Raw genomic sequence first — 18,051 nt, forward strand, 5'->3', positions numbered from 1 at the left:
GGATTATAGGCACCCACCACCACACCCGGCTGATTTTTTTTTTTTTTTTTTTGTATTTTCAATAGAGACAGGGTTTTACCATGTTGGCCAGGCTGGTTTCGAACTCCTGACCTCAAGTGATCCAGCCACCTTGGCTCCCCAAAGTGTTGGGATTACAGGCATGTGCCACCGCGCCTGACCCAGAATTTAAATTTGTGTTTCTTAGCCCTACCTATATCTGTAATTTGCTCTGTATGCTTAGACAAATCTGTCAATGTCTGATTAATTTTAATGTAAAATGAGAAAGTGAGATTTGTATCAAACAGGTCTAGAAATAATACATATATGTGTGTGAGTCTCTTTAAACATTCTTTGGAAAATTTTAAGTGTTTGAAGCATCGTTTATAAATCTATTTGCTCAAAAAAAATGAGACTAACCGGTTTAGTGTGAAGGACTTGCTTGTATTATTAAAATAGTTCAATATGTTCTTTTGCTAAAATGCTTATTTGATTCAGATTTTTGGTCTTTTTTCTTCCTCCTATAAAGCGGCTCCATACTGGATCACAGCCCCTCAAAATCTTGTGCTGTCCCCAGGAGAGGATGGGACCTTGATCTGCAGAGCTAATGGCAACCCCAAACCCAGAATTAGCTGGTTAACAAATGGAGTCCCAATAGAAAGTAAGTTGCCTTGACTGGTTCTAGTTGCAGTATATTTTTAGAGCATATATACATCCCAACAATGAATAAATGGTGATAAAAAATAATTCAGGTTAAGGAAGGAAGCCACATGTATGTTAAACAGAGGCACCAAATTACCTTTGTGTTTTATTACCATTAGATATTTATTATGAGTGTGAATAGTTTATGCTGTTAACATAATGGTATGTGATGACAGGTACTTGGCAATATTTCCTCTGTTTTTTACGTGGATAATGGGAAGAATGACAGGGTCAGAAATAAATATTACTGAAAAGTTTAGATGGTCTTCTTTGTGCAAAACATCAAGTGATTTGTGGAAATGTCATAGGCGCTAGAGGAGATAGGTGGGGAGACTTGGCATAGAGCCAATGGATACGACAAGCATGAGAAATCCAGCTGTCTTAATTTAAAGAGTTTTCAGTCATAAGTATAGCAAGTATAGCCCGGGTTTTCCCACTGTCTTCCAAGGTCACCGTCCCATTTGATACCCAAAGAAGAACACATCCTCTAACCCTGATCATATACAGGATGCTTTACCTTTGCCTACAGCTCCCTCCCTGAAGGCCGCTGATACCATCCTTGAGCAGCACCTGGGCAGCCTAGCTATACCTGTTGCCCCATTCAGCAACCTCCCTGCTCTGCCACTCCACTCCTTGCACTTCATTAGCCAATTTCTCCAAGCTGCCACTATGCTGCCCAATGTGTGGCTTCAGGCCCTCCCATTAATCTGCTAAATCGTAGCAAAGGCCAGCTTTACAAAATTTGGCTAAAGGCTTGGGAAGAGTCGAGGGAATTGTAGCAAAGAAAAAAATCTTTAAATGGATGTTGCACCTCATTGCTCCTTAATTCCTAAACCATGGCCATGAACAGAGAACCCACTAGACTCTCCTCTTCCTCCACCCCACCCACCACCAGCTACTGCTGAGAAGAGCATCTTTCAACATTTTCCCCTTCTTGGAGTTCAGACCTCCTCTTAGACACCAAGACAGAGAAAGTCAGTTCTGGCATCAAACCCAGCCTTAGGTTCACTCTCCCAGTCAATAACATGATTACCTGCAAAGATATTCTTTACTCACAATAAAGATTACTCAGGCTTATGATACAGGATAGATTGGCTTTGACTGCCTCCAAGTCAGAATCCAATATTGGTTCTACATTTACATAACCAAAAGGTCTGCTGAATTGACTTTTCCAAAGTAACACCACACACTTCCCCTAAGATGGTTCCAAAAAACTGCTGGCAGATTTAAAGTGGCACAAGTCCCTGTTTCTTACCATCAAGGTCTGACAACTGCAGGGTGACTGAGTCATCGCAGCCTGCTCCATGAGTATTTATTGGAAGTTCACTTGTGTCTCATAGCACAGTAGCTGTCAGATGCTTTGAAACAGGCAGCCTGTGTTCACTGTAAAAGGAAGTGTATTCCTGGGAGAAAACAGATGCTAGAGGCCAGCAAATAGGGTTTGGGTATTTCCACTCCCAATTTTAACCAGGATCAGGATCCAGAGAAATGGCAGAGAGTACTTTGCAGTTGTTTCAGGAAGCTCTTGCTACTCTCAGGGGAACATGAATGAAAACTGAGAGGAAAAAGTAGAAGAAAGCCCAGAACTAAAGAAGTTTTATAGTGGCCAGGCATGGTGGCTCATGTGAGTCTATAATCCCAGCACTTTCAGAGGCTAAGGCGGGCGGATTGCTTGAATACCAGAGTTAGAGACCAGCCTGGGCAACATGGTAAAATCCTGCTTCTACAAAAAATTTTAAAAAAATTATCTGGTACAACCTATGATTTTCTCAGGAATGCATACAAAATAGCAATAAATGATGATACATGCTTGATATTTTTGCACCATGTTTTGCAGCTCAGAGTTTTTGTGTCCATTTATGGAAGGTTAAAAGTGCCCCTGAGATCTAGACTCAGTGAAACTGACAAGTGGAAGGGACCGTCCATCTAGCCCTTCAGCAGGGAAAATGGGGGATCCAGGGGATAAACCCTCAAGCTTGGCAGCCAGAGTGCAGTCCTATGCAAGGAAAATTGAGATGTTGGTGAATGACATAAGCAAGGGAGGATTAAATAATGAGGCTGATTTTTCTTCTTGATTTGCTCAGCTTGTTGTCCTTCCAAACCAGCTGTCTTAGTCCATTCCTACTGCTGTAACAAAATGCCTTAGACTGGGTAATTTATAAACAACAGAAATTTATTGCTTGCAGTTCTGGAGGCTGGAAAGTCCAAGATCAAAGCACCAGCAGATTTGGTGTCTGGTGATGACCTGTTCCTCACAGTTGCTGCCAAGACCCTTAGAACAGCACCAGTCCCATTCACGAGGGGGAAACCCTCATTTCCTAGTCACCTCCCAGAGACCCCACCTCTTAACCTTGGAGTTAGGTTTCAACATGAATTTTGGAGGGACACAAATATTCAGACCATAGTACCATAGTATGCAGTACCTCTGAGGGAACCTTATAAATCCAGTCACCTTAACAGCTTTGAAAATACACTCATAATAATACTCCCCTTTTAAACTACATTTTTGTGGGGAGGATCAGCTGTAAAAGGCCTGCTTTGGGGGTGCAGAATAGTAATACCAGGAAGACGTTAGGTCCCCTTGTAACCCTAAATTGTCTGATTAGGTAGAGAAGAAAGAGTTAGGACTAAATATCTCAAATCAAATCAGCTCATTTCTTCCATCCCAAAAGTCTTCTTTAAGGCCCCATGAGACAGAAAAAAGGAGGCTGAGCAGACATGGCTGGAATGCCACAGCTCCTATAGATCCAGGGTTGGTCACCCTCTGGTGTGCCTCAGAGCTGTCACTCTGGTGGACTTGCAGGGAGAGGAATACCACACAGTGCGGCAGCAAAGCAAGGAACCCGGCACCACCAGGCCGCTCCATGGTGCTGGTAGCAGGTGCTGCATGTTTATACCAAGGTAACGTGAAGCCTCCCTGGAAGGGGTCTTTCTTGACATCTGGTGGCCAAGCTGAAAGTGGATTACCATTTGGACATCTCATAACTAAAAGGTGATGAGCCAGCAGGTCCCCTGCACAGCTTTCTGAACGATGACACTGCAAAGGTACAGCTGTTGCCTGCCCCTGGCCTTCTGCAGCTGGCCCATCTGCAGCTTCTGCTGAGTGGCCTCATGGGTGGATGCTAAGTCTTCAACAGCTAAGTTCAAAGTGAACTCTGCATGCCCCCACCGTGGGTTGATCTCCCCTGATCCAAAATAATGAGAGAATGAGGGGGATGCAGAAACTATCCAAAAAATTGACAGACATTTAAGGAGTGCCGCTCTCTTTTTCATCCCCTTCTTGGTAATTGTCCCATGAATTTAGAGGCCCCTAAAGGGAATTGCCTTTGAGGGTTAGGGACCATCCTGGAAATGGGGCACCAGTGCTTGTTTCCCATCTGCAGTTTACTGACTTGTGCACCCCATAGATACATCTAGCAGTGTTGGGACACAGGGGAAGGATGGCAGGGAGATGTAGAGAGGTGAAGGTAGGAACTGAGGGCACAGACGGCCACAGTGTGTGACAGGGCTGAATTAGCACAGTGAGGACTCCTTGCCTTCATCATGGGGTCCTAGTGTAGGCCCCAGAAGTGAGCTGGGAGCACAAGCTGCCTTGCTGACAGCACTTTCTACCCAAGAGACTGCAGACATTGCAGGTGGACCAGCTGCTGCGGGTGAGGCTCAGGAAACAGCTGTGCTTCTGAAGTACTGTTGTGCAGGCGCTGTGCAGTGTCCCCTCCAGGTGCCTGAAGTTTGTCTCCTGTGCCACACAACAGAGACACAGTCAGGGGACCATGCTGCCAGGTACATAGCCTCCCCACTCCTGACTTGCAGGTGAGCACCTAGGGACACTGACTATCTCCTTTCACCTCTGCAGGCTCTGGCGGCTGAGTGCACATAAATATTGTAAAAGGAGAAGCTGGTTCAGGGAGGGGAATGGTAAGAAGGGTTCTTTTAGCAAAATGCAATGTTATTGATCTGTGACTGTGCATTTCAGACCTGAAAGCTATTGTTTTTTAAAAAAGTGGAAAATTTAACTCCAAAAGTGCCTGGGCTTTTATTTCAGTGTCTTCTAGAGCTTTGCCCTTTCCCTGTCCCCAGGACTGGCCAGATTACTTAAAGCTTTCCTTGAAGCAAAAATCACAGGCTGTATTAAATAAATGTGGAATTTTCCCAAAACCACCTAAAATGTTGTAGATTGTTTTAAAACAATCTACAAAAGTCAGAAAAAAGAACACAGCTGCAGAGAACTGGTGCTGAAAGAGAGCTTTGATTTTATTGTGTAATGGGAGGGTGTGAAAAATAGAACCCAGGACCAGAAAGAAAATGAACTTGCTATTGGCAGGATTGGGCAAAGCATTTCCCTGCTCTCCCCTAGGAGGTTGCTTAAAAGCCACACTGAGGTGGGTGTTTTTGAGTTCCTTTTTCCTCCTCCTGGTCTTCCCCACTGGAGAGCCTGTGCCATCCTGGTGGTGGTGCCCAAGGCCGTGGTCACTGTGATTCCTATCTCTGCAGGAGAGTCTAACACTTGCAGATCCTTGATAGTTTCCAACGTGTGTTGTATTAGGTCTCTCAGACTCTTCTGCATGATACATGGATAAGATCACACCGTTATTGTGTTAAAAGGCACCTGTCCTCTCAGGCATGAGGAGGGAAAAAGAACTAAGAAAATGCGAATGGGCAGAAGACCTCTTCCTGGCACAATGACATATTTTTCTCACAATGAAAGATGTTGAAAGCCAGTAATCTAAGATAAGCACCAGGAGAATAGAGGGCTGGTCCAGGATGTTCCTGGGGTTTCATCAAGGCATCCTCCCTTCTTCCTTTTCACAAAACTAAGGGGCTCAGTGGTATCCTCTTGTAGGGATAGAATAAGTAAATGAAGACGGAAATTTAACTCTTCACCCAGAAATGTGTTCTACATTATGCCCAAATGTTCACATTCCAGGAAATGTTTACAAAGTTGACTAACTGAGAAAACCTGAGCAGTAACCTCATTTAAACAGACCAGTACGTGCTGCCATTTGTAGTCTCTCGTCTCCAAAATGCATAAAATACTATATGATTAACCTGTTTCACAAAATTATTTTAAAAATGAAATTATGCAGTAAATGTAAAAACATTTTAAAGATTGATAGTACTCTGTTCATGTAAGGTGGTATGACTATTATTATTCTCATTATATAAATGTTGAAAGTGTTTATAGTTTCACCCATCAATGTCAGGAGAGTTGGGTTATAAGTATTTTCTGAAGCCCATTGACCCAGTTCTGGAACTTACCTTTGGGGCTTTAAGTTATTTGTAGTGATTCTGTGCTTTTAAATTTCTTTCTCCAGTGTTCATTGACAGCAAATGAGGTTGGTTATTCCCAGAATTAATGATTATTCCTCTGGATAATTTGGATTTGCATGCTAGAGAGTTACTCTACCCGCTAGCCAGCCCATCCAAAGTCTCCAAATGTCTCTACATCAGTGATTTTACTCTGTCCAGCTACCAACCGAGCCTCCATATGTCACTGTGACAGTTCCTGGGTTTGTTTGCATTTTTTAAACAAGTACTTAAGGAAAACGTAGCCCAAACTCCCATGGAGAGAGGTCTGCTTACTCATTATTCTTCCCTAAAGGGTTTATTTTGTTCCTAAATACCTTGCCAAAAATAAATATTAGAAGACTGCTCTATTTAGCATATATAAGGCAGATATAGTCAGATGCCTTTCAGGTAAAAAATATCTTCCCAAAGAGTTGATGGCAAACAGAAGTGCAACTGAGCTATACAAAAGCTTTCTGACATGGTTTGTTTGTGACTGATGAGTCTTCACTTGGAGAAAATTGTCCTACTGACACTGTTGAGCTTTGCCCTCCAAGTTCATAGTCGTGTAACATTATTATTATTATTGCGGTAAAAACACATAACAAAATTTACCGTCTTAACCATTTTAAGTGTACAGTTCGGTAGTATTAAGTGTATTCACATTATTGTGCAACAGATCTTCAGAACTAGAGCCCTTTATCCATTAAATATTATGTGGTGGTGTAACTTTTAAAAACTCGATATATTTAAGGAATTTGAGGAACTCTTATATAGTCTGCCACCCATCCAGAGAGATTCGGCCCAGCGCTCTGCCTGGGACTCATCACAGTTTAAAATACACAGCCACGCCACTCCACTGCCTGGAACATGCACAGAGATGCGGTCAGAGTGGGCACATGGTGGGCACTGAGAGTGCCCTGAAGAGTCCCACCATAGAGAGCCCAAGTGCTGGGTCCAGAAGTACTAATAATCTTTTTTCTCTTTTTTTTTTTTAGCGACTTTAAAAATTTAGTTTCTCTACTTTATTCTTGTATTATTTTTTATTTCCATAGATTTTTTTGGGGAACAGGTGGCATTTGGTTACATGAATAAGTTCTGAGATTTTGGTGCACCCATCGCCCGAGCAGTGTACACACTGTACCCAATTTATAGTCTTTTATCCATCACTGCCCCAACACTTTCCTTTGAATCTGCAAAGTTCAATATATCATTCTTATGCCTTTGTGTCCTCATAGCTTAGCTCCCACTAATGAGTAAGAATATATAATGTTTGGTTTTCCATTCCTGAGTTACTTCACTTACAATAATGATCTCCAATTCCATCTAGGCTGCTGTGAATGCCATTATTTCATTTCTTTGTATGGCAGAGTAGTATTTCATGGCATATATATAACACAGTTTCTTTATTCACTCATTGATTGATGGACATTTGGGCTGGTTACACATTTTTGCAATTGCGAATTGTGCTGCTATCAACGTGTGTGTGCAAGTATCTTTTTGTATAATGACCGGAAGTGCTAAGAATCGCTGACAGAGAACAAGTCTCCAGAAATGCTGCTTTGTGTTCCAGCACCCCTTGTTGAGGCAGTAGGTGAGCATCACTGAGACTGTGTGAGTCAGAAAGGCCCCAGTCATACAAGACTTGGGATCTAGGACACATGGGCCGCCCTAAGGTATGCTGCGTTTTCAGGGTCCATGGCTGCCCTAAGGTATACTGCGTTTTCAGGGTCCATGGCCGCCCTAAGGTACACTGTGTTTTCAGGGTCCATGGCTGCCTGCCACAGCTACAGTTCACTTTCTAGGCCAGGGTGACATATCCATCCTCTGCTGTCTTTTATCAACGAATCTATATGCCCTGTTGAAGGAATTATGACTTGCATTTGTTTTCGGTTTGGAAGAACATGTTCCTTAAGGCAATTTTGAAATTATTAGAGTCATAAACAGGAGGTGTAAGCTAAGGAGTCAATTCTAAGTATCTCAACACCCCCACATCACTAATTGAACAACCCGGAGTATCTAAGATGATTTCATAAATGAGTTACTGATGGTGATCAGTGTTGAACAACTGCTTTTTTTTACATTTTTCCTTGGGAATGAAGACATTAATCAGTCCATGAGGAGTAACTTGTAAGTTAGAGTTTTAATAATCCTTGGATGCTAAAAACTTGTTCCAAACTTAAATGTATGGTGAATTTTTTAAATATTCTAGTCTAAAACATCTGAAAGACCTTTAGGCTATAAATGTGATACAGTTACAGTATGTGGTAGATAGAATAATCCCTCCCCCCACGCCACCCCTCCATGATGTCTACATCCCAATCCATTGAATCTGTGAATATGTCACCTTACATGGCAAAAGGGAGTTTGCACATGTGATTAAGGTTAAGGGCCTTGAGATGGGGAGGTTATCCTGGACTATCTAATGTGGGCCCAATTTAATTACATGAAGCCCCAAAAGCAGAGTGCCTTTTCCGGCTTTGGTGGGAAAGAAAGATGACTATGGAAGAATGATCAGAGAGATGCAACAGTGACAGCTTTGAAAATGGAGGAAGAGGACGAATGTGGGTAGCCTCCAAAGGCTGGAAAAGGCAAGGACATGGATTCTCCCCTAGAACCTTCAGAAAGCAATGCAGCCCTGCTTTTGCATTGGTTTTAGCGCAGTGCGATCCATGTCAGACTTCTAACCTACAGAACTGTATGATAGTAAGTTTGTGTTGTTTTAAGCTACTATATTTGTGGTAAGTTGTTACAGCAACTGTGGAAAACTATTACAGAATGAGGGAGCAAAATACTTCGAGTTTGGGTCATAAAACAAGGATATTCTATGGTTTGGTTGATTTTTATTACAGTGGGTTAATAAACCACAGATGAAACAATTTTTTTTATTTTAAAAGTGATAAAAGAGTCTAAATACAGTGATGAGTGTGTCTTAGATGCACAGCCTTTTCCTGTCACCAAGGAAAAAGAAGTGGTGCTTAGAAAGAATATAAAGTCTTCTTAATTGGTTCAAGTTGCAGGAGCAGTTTAAGAGAAAAGGTGCTGTTATTTAGTTTTGATTTTGATCATCGTGCGGAGACAGAGACCTAAATCCCTCACAGTGCACTTCTAAAGTGATATAATCTCAAAGCCTAAAGTGTATCATTCACAGAAAGGAATTCATCTCCAGTCTCACGGAAGTTCCAAATTGCTGGGCATGCCTGGGACTAAACCCTCACATATTATGTTACCCAGCCAATTCTATTCCACTTCAGTAAGGATCAAGCCTGGTCCTAACATTTAAGCACTTGAGAGATTTAGCTGGAAACATTGTCTTCAAGAAGAATTTACACAATTTATTTCTACTTCAGCTTCAAGAATATCCACAGCAGAAAAATAAATATTTTCACATTTGGTTATTAGCCCCATACTGTTTATGTATTTGTTGATTTATTTGTATCAAGAAGAGGCTCCTAAAAGGAACAGGTTTGAACAAGCTGCAGTGTTTCTATATTTTTTACTAGCTTTCGCCATTTCCTCTTGATCATTAACTTTTTTTCTCATAAATAACCACAATCTCTTGAACACAGCAATGTTTTCCTGAATTTGTAATGCAATTTTCACCTAAACTTGTAAGAGTTTTTTTCTGCATCTCTCAAAATAATACTTGGTGTTACAGAGCCAATCGACTTAAGACTAAATGAACATTGAGCACATACTCTTCATAACTCAGTTCTGAGAAGGAAAATTTTCTGGTTTCTGCCTAAATTCTAGTCTTATTCTTACTGCATATACTTAGATCAGTCTTTATTTATGTCCTGCTGATTTTACAAGCTTAATATACATCTTTTAAGCAAATAGGAATAAATGCTTTCTATTTTTACATCCAAACAGTTGCCCCTGATGACCCCAGCAGAAAAATAGATGGCGATACCATTATTTTTTCAAATGTTCAAGAAAGATCAAGTGCAGTATATCAGTGCAATGCCTCTAATGAATATGGATATTTACTGGCAAATGCATTTGTAAATGTGCTGGGTAAGCTCTCCTTTTATTAAAGACATGGCAAATTAAATTAATAACTGCTGTTATTTTCTGTTCAATCAGCAAAAATATATTGAGCATCTACTATGTGCAATGCACAGAACTCGGAGCTGTAAAGGATGAAAAGATATAAACCTTGCCCTAAAGAATATTGCAGTCTTAATGTTCTTCCATAACACAGTTTTTATAATGGCAAATTCTTCATTGTAGAACTAGTCAAATAGGCTGTTCCACTTACAGATGGTTAGACTAAGTGTCAAACCCTCAAAAGGAAAATAGTATTTGTCTGCTATTAGTAACTGAATATTACTGCTCTTCCATTGTAAGAAATTGACAAGTTGAATGGCAATTTAATGATTCTGATTTTTAAAAACTAAACCATTAATCGTAATGCTTGGCCTTTATCCAAATCACGGATGTACATGTTTTTATTTATAAAAATATATTCTACAAAGTATGATATACTGAAATATATTCTCAAATAATTGGTTTATGTGAACACTGTATTTCTTATATTGAACAAAACTACCAAAATACCACATTTGTTAAAAATTTTTGTGAGAATTGTTTTCATGGTGCCAGGGAATTATACTTCAACCCTTTAAAATTAATATGCTTCCTTTTCAAACAAAATTATCATCAGAAAGCCAACCAATACTTGGTATTTTTCTTTCATGCTTGAAATGAAGGTCACTAATCCCATGAAGAGCTAAGCAGTTAAGATATTGGTGGGTGTTGAGAAAGCACTTCTGGCTGCTGGTTCCTTTTTCATCTCTACTTTTATGAGTTCAGCATTTTTAGATTTTACATATAAGGGTGAGCATGCCACATTTGTCTTTCTGTATCTGGCCTGTTTCACTTAACAGAATGTCCTCCAGGTTCATCCATATGATCATGACATGAATGGCATGAAGGAAATGACAAGAATTTCCTTCTTTTTTAAGGCCAGATGTTATTCCATTGTGTGTATATGCCACCGTTTCTTTATTGCATTCATTCATTGATGGGCATTTAGGTTGATTCCATATCTTGGCTATTGTGAATAAATACTGCAATGAACAAGGGAGTTCAAATATCTCGACATACTGATTTCATTTCCTTTGGATATATACCCAGTAGTGGGATTGTTGGCTCATATGGTAGTTTTATTTTTAATATTTTGAGTATAAACAGTATAAACAATCGTTATAATATTTTCCATAATGGCTATACTAACTTATATTCCCTCCCACAGTGTTTAAGTGTCCCCTTTTCTCTACATCCTTGCCAAAACTCAGATCTCCTCTTTTTGATAATAGTCATTCTAATAGGTGTGGCATAATATCTCATTGTGGTTTTAATTAACGTTTATCTGATGATTGGTGATGTTGGGCATTTTCCCATATACCTGTTGGCCATTTGTGTATCTTCTTTTGAGAACTGTCTAGTCCAATGCCTTGCCCATGTTTAACCAGGTTATTCATTTTCTTACTATTGAATTATTTCAGTTCTTTATTTATTTTGGTATTAACCCCTGACCAGATACATGGTTTGCAAATGTTTTCTCCCCTTCCATAGGTTGTCTCTTCTCTCTGTTAACTATCTCCTTGGCTATGCAAGCTTTTTAGTTTGGTGGAATCCCATTTGTCTATTTTTGTTTTTGTTGCTGTGGTTCCATTTTTTTAGTCATCACATTCATCACTCTGCTTCTTTCTGCCAGCTTATTTGTTCTCCACCATTCCTACCCACTAGGGTTATGATGAGTCAGTCATTCAACAAAAATATACTTGGCTGTTATTTTTGTGCCAGACACTGTGCTGGGGATAAAACAATAAAAAGTCTCATTCCCTGACTGCCATGGACTCACAGTAAATCAACAACTAAAATGATGCCTGAGCAAGAAGTGGAGCAGGAGGTAGAGGGAGGAAAAATGTATTTTTCTGCCTTGAGTGACTGGCAGCATTATGCCTGATAGAGAACATAAGGAGAGAGATAGGTTGCTTGTGCTTTACCATAAACTTTAATGACCTTAAAACAAAATACAATAAAATGTAGTCCTAAAATGTATTCTAATATTACTTTACCTTTTAAAAATATTTATAGCTGAGCCACCACGAATCCTCACACCTGCAAACACACTCTACCAGGTCATTGCAAACAGGCCTGCTTTACTAGACTGTGCCTTCTTTGGGTCTCCTCTCCCAACCATAGAGTGGTAAGTAGCAGCTCTGTGTGTTTTTCAATACTTCAAATGTTCGCTAAAGTCTTCATATTCTAAATATGTTGGGTTTTATTCAAAAAACAAACAGGGAAAGGTGGTGCACAATCCATTACACTGTTAATTTTTTTTTCTTTTGAGGCAGAGTCTCACTTCATTACCCAAGCTGGAGTGCAGTGGCACAATCACAGCTCACTGCAACCTCCACCTCCTGGGTTCAAGCATATCTCCTGCCTCAGCCTCTAGAGTAGCTGGGCCTACAGGTGCCTGCCACTACATCTGGCTAATTTTTTGTACTTTTAGTAGAGAGGGGATTTCACCATGTTGGCCAGGCTGATCTCAAACCCGTAACCTCAGGTAATCCACCCGCCTCAGCCTCCCAAAGTGCTGGGAGTGTATGTGTGAGCCACTGTGCTTGGCCTACACTGTTAATTATTAAATTCATTCATTATTTCATAAATATTTATTGACTACTGGCTCTATGTTAAATACTTTCATGTATATAATCTGTTTAGCAGCACACTCTACCAAGCACAGATCTACATGTGAATGATTTTTTTTTTAATTTAAGGCTGCTATATTTCACAATGCAATGGACATCCCCTGGGATTTTGTGAGTAGTGGCTGGAGGGACTAGTTAGGGGATATTCCTTGATAATAAAATATCCTGTGGGATAGTGGAGGGTTCTATAAGCTTTCCAAAGCAGAATTTGTTATTACCATTGTTTCTCCTGAGTATTTCTTGCACCAGATCTTCCTGACTTGGATCCAGCCAGGCTCTCCCATGTTCTTTCACTCCCTGCTTCAAAGCATCCCCTTTCATATGCCACCCAAGGTTTAAGTCCTCACCTAGCTTGTTTACTTTAGCTGAAAGAGACAAGGCTAGGATGGATAAGCAATGGCTCAGAAAGAATGACTAGAAGAAAACTGGAACATTCTTTACTGATCAACTGTCAGGTCCCAGATGCTATACTAAGTTCCAGCTACTGAGGTCAGAATAAATGCAGGGTTAAGATTAAAGGAAAATTTCCCCAGGCCTCTACCTCAACCCCAGAGAAGAAAAATGGATGCTTATGCAGATGCTTTTCCTAGTGAAGGTAACAGATTCACACATAGTTTTCTTCATCTGTTTCTCCTCTCTGACATACATGACCTTTTTTTCTCCCCTGAATATTTTCCTATTTATACTTTAAAAAGTACAGTCCTTCTAGCCTTGTAACTTTCACATTCATCATGGTCATGTTGACCTTGAATATGGCATTTTATGTCTGACTTCAAAATATGATGTGTTTTTATTCTCATTGTGATAATTTCTGTAATAAAGGTTTAAAGGAGCTAAAGGAAGTGCTCTTCATGAAGATATTTATGTTTTACATGAAAATGGAACTTTGGAAATTCCTGTGGCCCAAAAGGACAGTACAGGAACTTATACGTGTGTTGCAAGGAATAAATTAGGGATGGCAAAGAATGAAGTTCACTTAGAAATCAAAGGTAAGGCAGAGGTAATGTGTTTTTTTTAATTTTTAAATGAGTTTGAACAAATTCTCCAGCTTTGCCAAATGGATAATGATAACTTTACATTTCAGATCCTACATGGATCATTAAACAGCCCGAATATGCAGTTGTGCAAAGAGGGAGCATGGTGTCCTTTGAATGCAAAGTGAAACATGATCATACCTTAACCCTCACTGTCCTGTGGCTGAAGGACAATAAGGAACTGCCCAGTGATGAAAGGTATTTGAAGACGATTTCTTTTCTTTCTCCTCATTCTTTCTTTAAGCTATTCTTGAACTAAAGGTCTACTATGTAGTCAATTATGGTGATGTTTTTAGTTTCTGAAGTCTGCTGTCTCCAAAATAGAGAGATATGCATTTTCTCCCTACTGTAAAATGTATCTACCCAAGAAGGTATCATGTGATCGAAATAGGACCCTGAGAATGTTGGTGTATCTTTGCGTGCTGGTCTCTTGTGTAATTCAGGATGGGAAAAAACCCTCAGGCCTTGGACAGCATCCATTGTTTCATACCTTGAACAGTGAAGTTTCAACAGATGTTTTCATTACCATTCTACCAAAAAGCAGAAATATGACCCGTTTAATCACACAAGACTGCTCAAATCCTTGTCAGGATTTTAAAAAACACTCATTTTTATTTGGATAGGGAGTTTTCCTTTTGATTTTACCTAAGGCCAGTAAAAGGGGAAGGAGAAACAAAAACAGGTAAAGAATTTAAAAGAACCCAAGCATGCTGTAGATGTAGTTAAGAATGGAAGAAATGTCATGGCATTTTCCAGATGAGACCCTCCATTTGACGTAGTAGTACAGAGTAGAATGTGTGAGTTTTAGCCAAGTGGCTATAGACCTCACTCTCTATTAGAAGGAATGCTGTATTCTGGTTGAAATCGTTTCTATGGTTCACCTGCTGCTGACCTAAAGTTGTGCTGTCTAAATATTGCCGTATTGCTTGTTAATGACCCCAGAAGAACTCTGTGGCCTTCTCTTTTATGTGCTAGAGTCTCCATCTAATTTTATGTTTGAACTAGTCAGTTTTATTTGTTGAGTTGATAAAGATGAAAAGGATAACTGAGTGTGGTGGTCTCACACCTGTGGTCCCAGTTACCTGGAAGGCTGAGGTGGGAGAATTACCTGAGCCCAGAAGGTTGAGACTGCAGTAAGCCATGACTGCACCACTGTACTCCAGCCTGGGTGATAGAGTGAGACCCTGAATTAAAAAAAAGATTAAAAGGAAACATAAAGAAAGGGCCATCAGGTTAACTGGCTGAAGCTTTTACTTGGAAATTAACTGAGAAGACAGTTTATGACTTATACAGCTTCATTAAAATAATACATGAATCCTCCATACATTAATTTTTTGATCTACTGAGCAATTTTTCATGCCCACAAGTTCCCTGTAGAAAACTCTTGAGAGATTGTTCATCTAAATCTTCCTGTTTCTAGTGATAAAGCAAATTATTATTATTTGCATTTAATTTATCCTATGGGAGTTTATACATGTAAGAAAATGACATGATTTTCTGCAGTAAGTAATGAAGTATTTAAAATATATACTTTGATAGAAATTGAACTGAATGAGTGGTTTTCCAATGTTTCTTGGCAGCAAAAGCCTTAGTAAAGCCCTTTAGTAAGGATAATGCTGGAACTATCCTTCACCTCATTCTGCTGGGAACTTAGGGAAGCTCCTTCCTCTCCCTCTAGAGCAGTGGTTCCCAACCTTTTTGGCACCAGGGACTGGTTTCATGGAAGACAATTTTTCCATGGACAGGGTGGGGGCACAGTGGTTTCAGGATGATTCAAGCGCATTACATTTATAGTGCACTTTATTTCTAATATTATTATGTTGTCATATGTATATACATGTATATATTATTACATGTAATATATACAGTGACAGATCATCAGGCATTAGATTGTCATAAGGAGAGCACAATCTAGATCTCTCACTTGCACAGTTCACAATAGAGTTCACCTTCCTGTGAGAATCTAATGCTGCCACTGATCTGACAGGAGGTGGAGCTCAGCTTCACTCACCATATTCCCCTGCCGCCTTAAGGAACGTCCTACCACACCCTCTAGAGCAGTGGTCCCCTCTGCAGCCCAGTTCCTAACAGAACAGTACCCAGTTCTTGGCCCAGGGTTTGCAGACCCGTGCTCTAGAGGCCTGGCTGAAAAACACCGTACCAGAGGACTTATCCCTTCTAACCCAAGATTCTAATTAATTCTCATTGTTTTTCAACTTTAATCATTCTTAACGTGTATTTTGCTCTAACTTTAGAAAATGTTTACCATCTTTCTCCTTTATCAAATTTACAGTTTCTTTCCTGCCAGTGAAGCAATTATAGGGTATGGCTGCATGTCCGTTTCAGCTGCTCTGAATGCATTCTATCCACAGGTTCACTGTTGACAAGGATCATCTGGTGATAGCTGATGTCAGTGACAATGACAGCGGGACCTACACGTGTGTGGCCAACACCACTCTGGACAGCGTCTCTGCCAGCGCTGTGCTTAGCGTTGTTGGTAAGAACGGGAACAAAAATAGCACAACTGCCTTCCCTGCATTTGGTTGAAAAGAAAAAATAAGATAAAAATTGTAAATATCAAATGATTGCTTGTTAATATGCATGGGTGAGTTCATACCCATGTTTTTCTTCTTTGAAAGATGTCTTGGAGGCAATAATTTCAGTATAAATATTCTGTGTAGCAGCACTGGGTGAAATGGTGGATATGTACATTAGTAACCTTTTTTGTAATAAAATAAGGAGAAATAATCTACTTGTATCTAAAATTGAAGGTTTTTTTCCTAAATTGTTACTGCATGTTTATCAATGCTGTGTCTCACAGCTAAGCATAGGGCTTAATTTTATAAACTTGAATAATGTACAATCTTTGTCATCTTGTGCTATCTTGTATCTTTCCATTACTAATTTTGATTAAAATCCTTTATATTAATGTCCTTTCTAGCTCCTACTCCAACTCCAGCTCCCGTTTACGGTAAACTAATATGAGTCTTCTTTCTCTGTTTTCTGTCGAACAATTTCACATTTGCAGAAAATATTCTTAACTTTCTTTTCTATGTCACATAATTGTGTTTCTTAAGGAAAAGGGCTCTGTCAGTTGTTATGTTGTGTCATCCATTTACTGACAATGAATCATTTCTTCATCATAACCCTAGATTTTTCACCAAGTTCGTTGCCAGTTGTTCCTAAATAGTTCATGTGCTATTATAAAATCACTTTGTTTGATAAAATCCCTCTTTGATGCGATTTCCTTGTAAAGTAGCATAGTGCTTTTTCAAAAGCCATCATTCACATTTTACAGAATGAAAAAGCTATTTCTAATATCCTTCTACAAATTAGGTTTTCACCTAAATTTATTAAAATTGTTTGGGAAAAATAAATCTTGTTTTGGGATTCCATTTTCAAGAAACGTATATGGGGAGAAATGGATGTTTAGAACATTTAACTTTTATATCAGAGAAAACCGACTCACCACGTGTTGACAAAAGGCAAATCACTCAAGAAAGACCAAAAGGAGGGGTACATTCATGTTGTGTGGCTTTTTAGAATCTGGAAAACAAATCAGAAATCATTTCCAGAAATCTTTTTATTTAGAGAACCTTCATCTTTATTCAGCACATCAATACAAAAATCAGTTTTTTGGCATAATCGCAGCTGATTTTGCACAATATTATTAGTATTGTATCTAATTATCCAATATAAAACCTGTGCTTTGTAGACATTTACTGCTTTATGACTGATAAGAAAAAAAAAAAGCACATATGTTTATATGGTCTCTGGTCCCCTAAGAGCCAGAGTTACTCCTAGGAGCAAGGTCAAATAAAGGCCTGGGGGGAACGGTAACTCTCTGGATCTCAGAAGCACCATTAGAAGAGGCAGACATGCTTCTGGGACACCTTCATCCCAACATGTGTCTGTCTGTACACTGTTGTCCTCTGGGAGTAAACACACTTATGCATGCTGAGGGCTACCTCCATAGCATCTATTTCAGGATTCTTTTGCAAATATAAATATTCTTTCAGAGCCCCAAAATCTGTTATTCAGCATGTTTCAGAAAGAACATTTGAATTTTCTTTAAACAGCACCTTTTATTTGCTATATTTCTTTTTTCAGCAGTTGCTATTCTCTATTTCCCATGTATTAGAAATTAAGCTTATTATTTTTCATGTTTGTGCCCATTCATGTTTATGAGAAGAAACGCTGAGAGTGCTGATGAACCACATGTGTTGGCTTCGCTGGGTTTAGTTACAAATGTTTTCATTTCCTTTGAAAAACAAGTGAGCAGAACTCATTGATGGGTTATCTTGGGTGTG

The 18,051-nt window shown here is 39.5% G+C and overlaps 1 protein-coding gene across 27 annotated transcripts in view; it reads left to right on the top strand.

Moving 5' to 3' along the window:
* NRCAM (neuronal cell adhesion molecule) overlaps positions 1 to 18,051 on the top strand; it is a 335,017-nt gene that overhangs the window by 274,266 nt on the left and 42,700 nt on the right. For 16 of the 27 annotated variants that reach the window (XM_033192793.1, XM_033192817.1, XM_033192788.1 and 13 more), the window contains 7 exons: positions 527 to 658; positions 9,859 to 10,002; positions 12,091 to 12,202; positions 13,530 to 13,696; positions 13,792 to 13,939; positions 16,114 to 16,238; positions 16,683 to 16,712. In XM_033192793.1, coding sequence (XP_033048684.1) covers positions 527 to 658; positions 9,859 to 10,002; positions 12,091 to 12,202; positions 13,530 to 13,696; positions 13,792 to 13,939; positions 16,114 to 16,238; positions 16,683 to 16,712 — 858 coding nt within the window. The remainder of the gene's footprint in view (positions 1 to 526; positions 659 to 9,858; positions 10,003 to 12,090; positions 12,203 to 13,529; positions 13,697 to 13,791; positions 13,940 to 16,113; positions 16,239 to 16,682; positions 16,713 to 18,051) is intronic. The other 11 variants (XM_033192795.1, XM_033192814.1, XM_033192802.1 and 8 more) reach the window with 1 other exon arrangement.

This window comes from Trachypithecus francoisi, unplaced genomic scaffold (genome assembly GCF_009764315.1).
Source record: "Trachypithecus francoisi isolate TF-2019V2 unplaced genomic scaffold, Tfra_2.0 Lachesis_group4, whole genome shotgun sequence".
NCBI lineage: Eukaryota > Metazoa > Chordata > Mammalia > Primates > Cercopithecidae > Trachypithecus > Trachypithecus francoisi.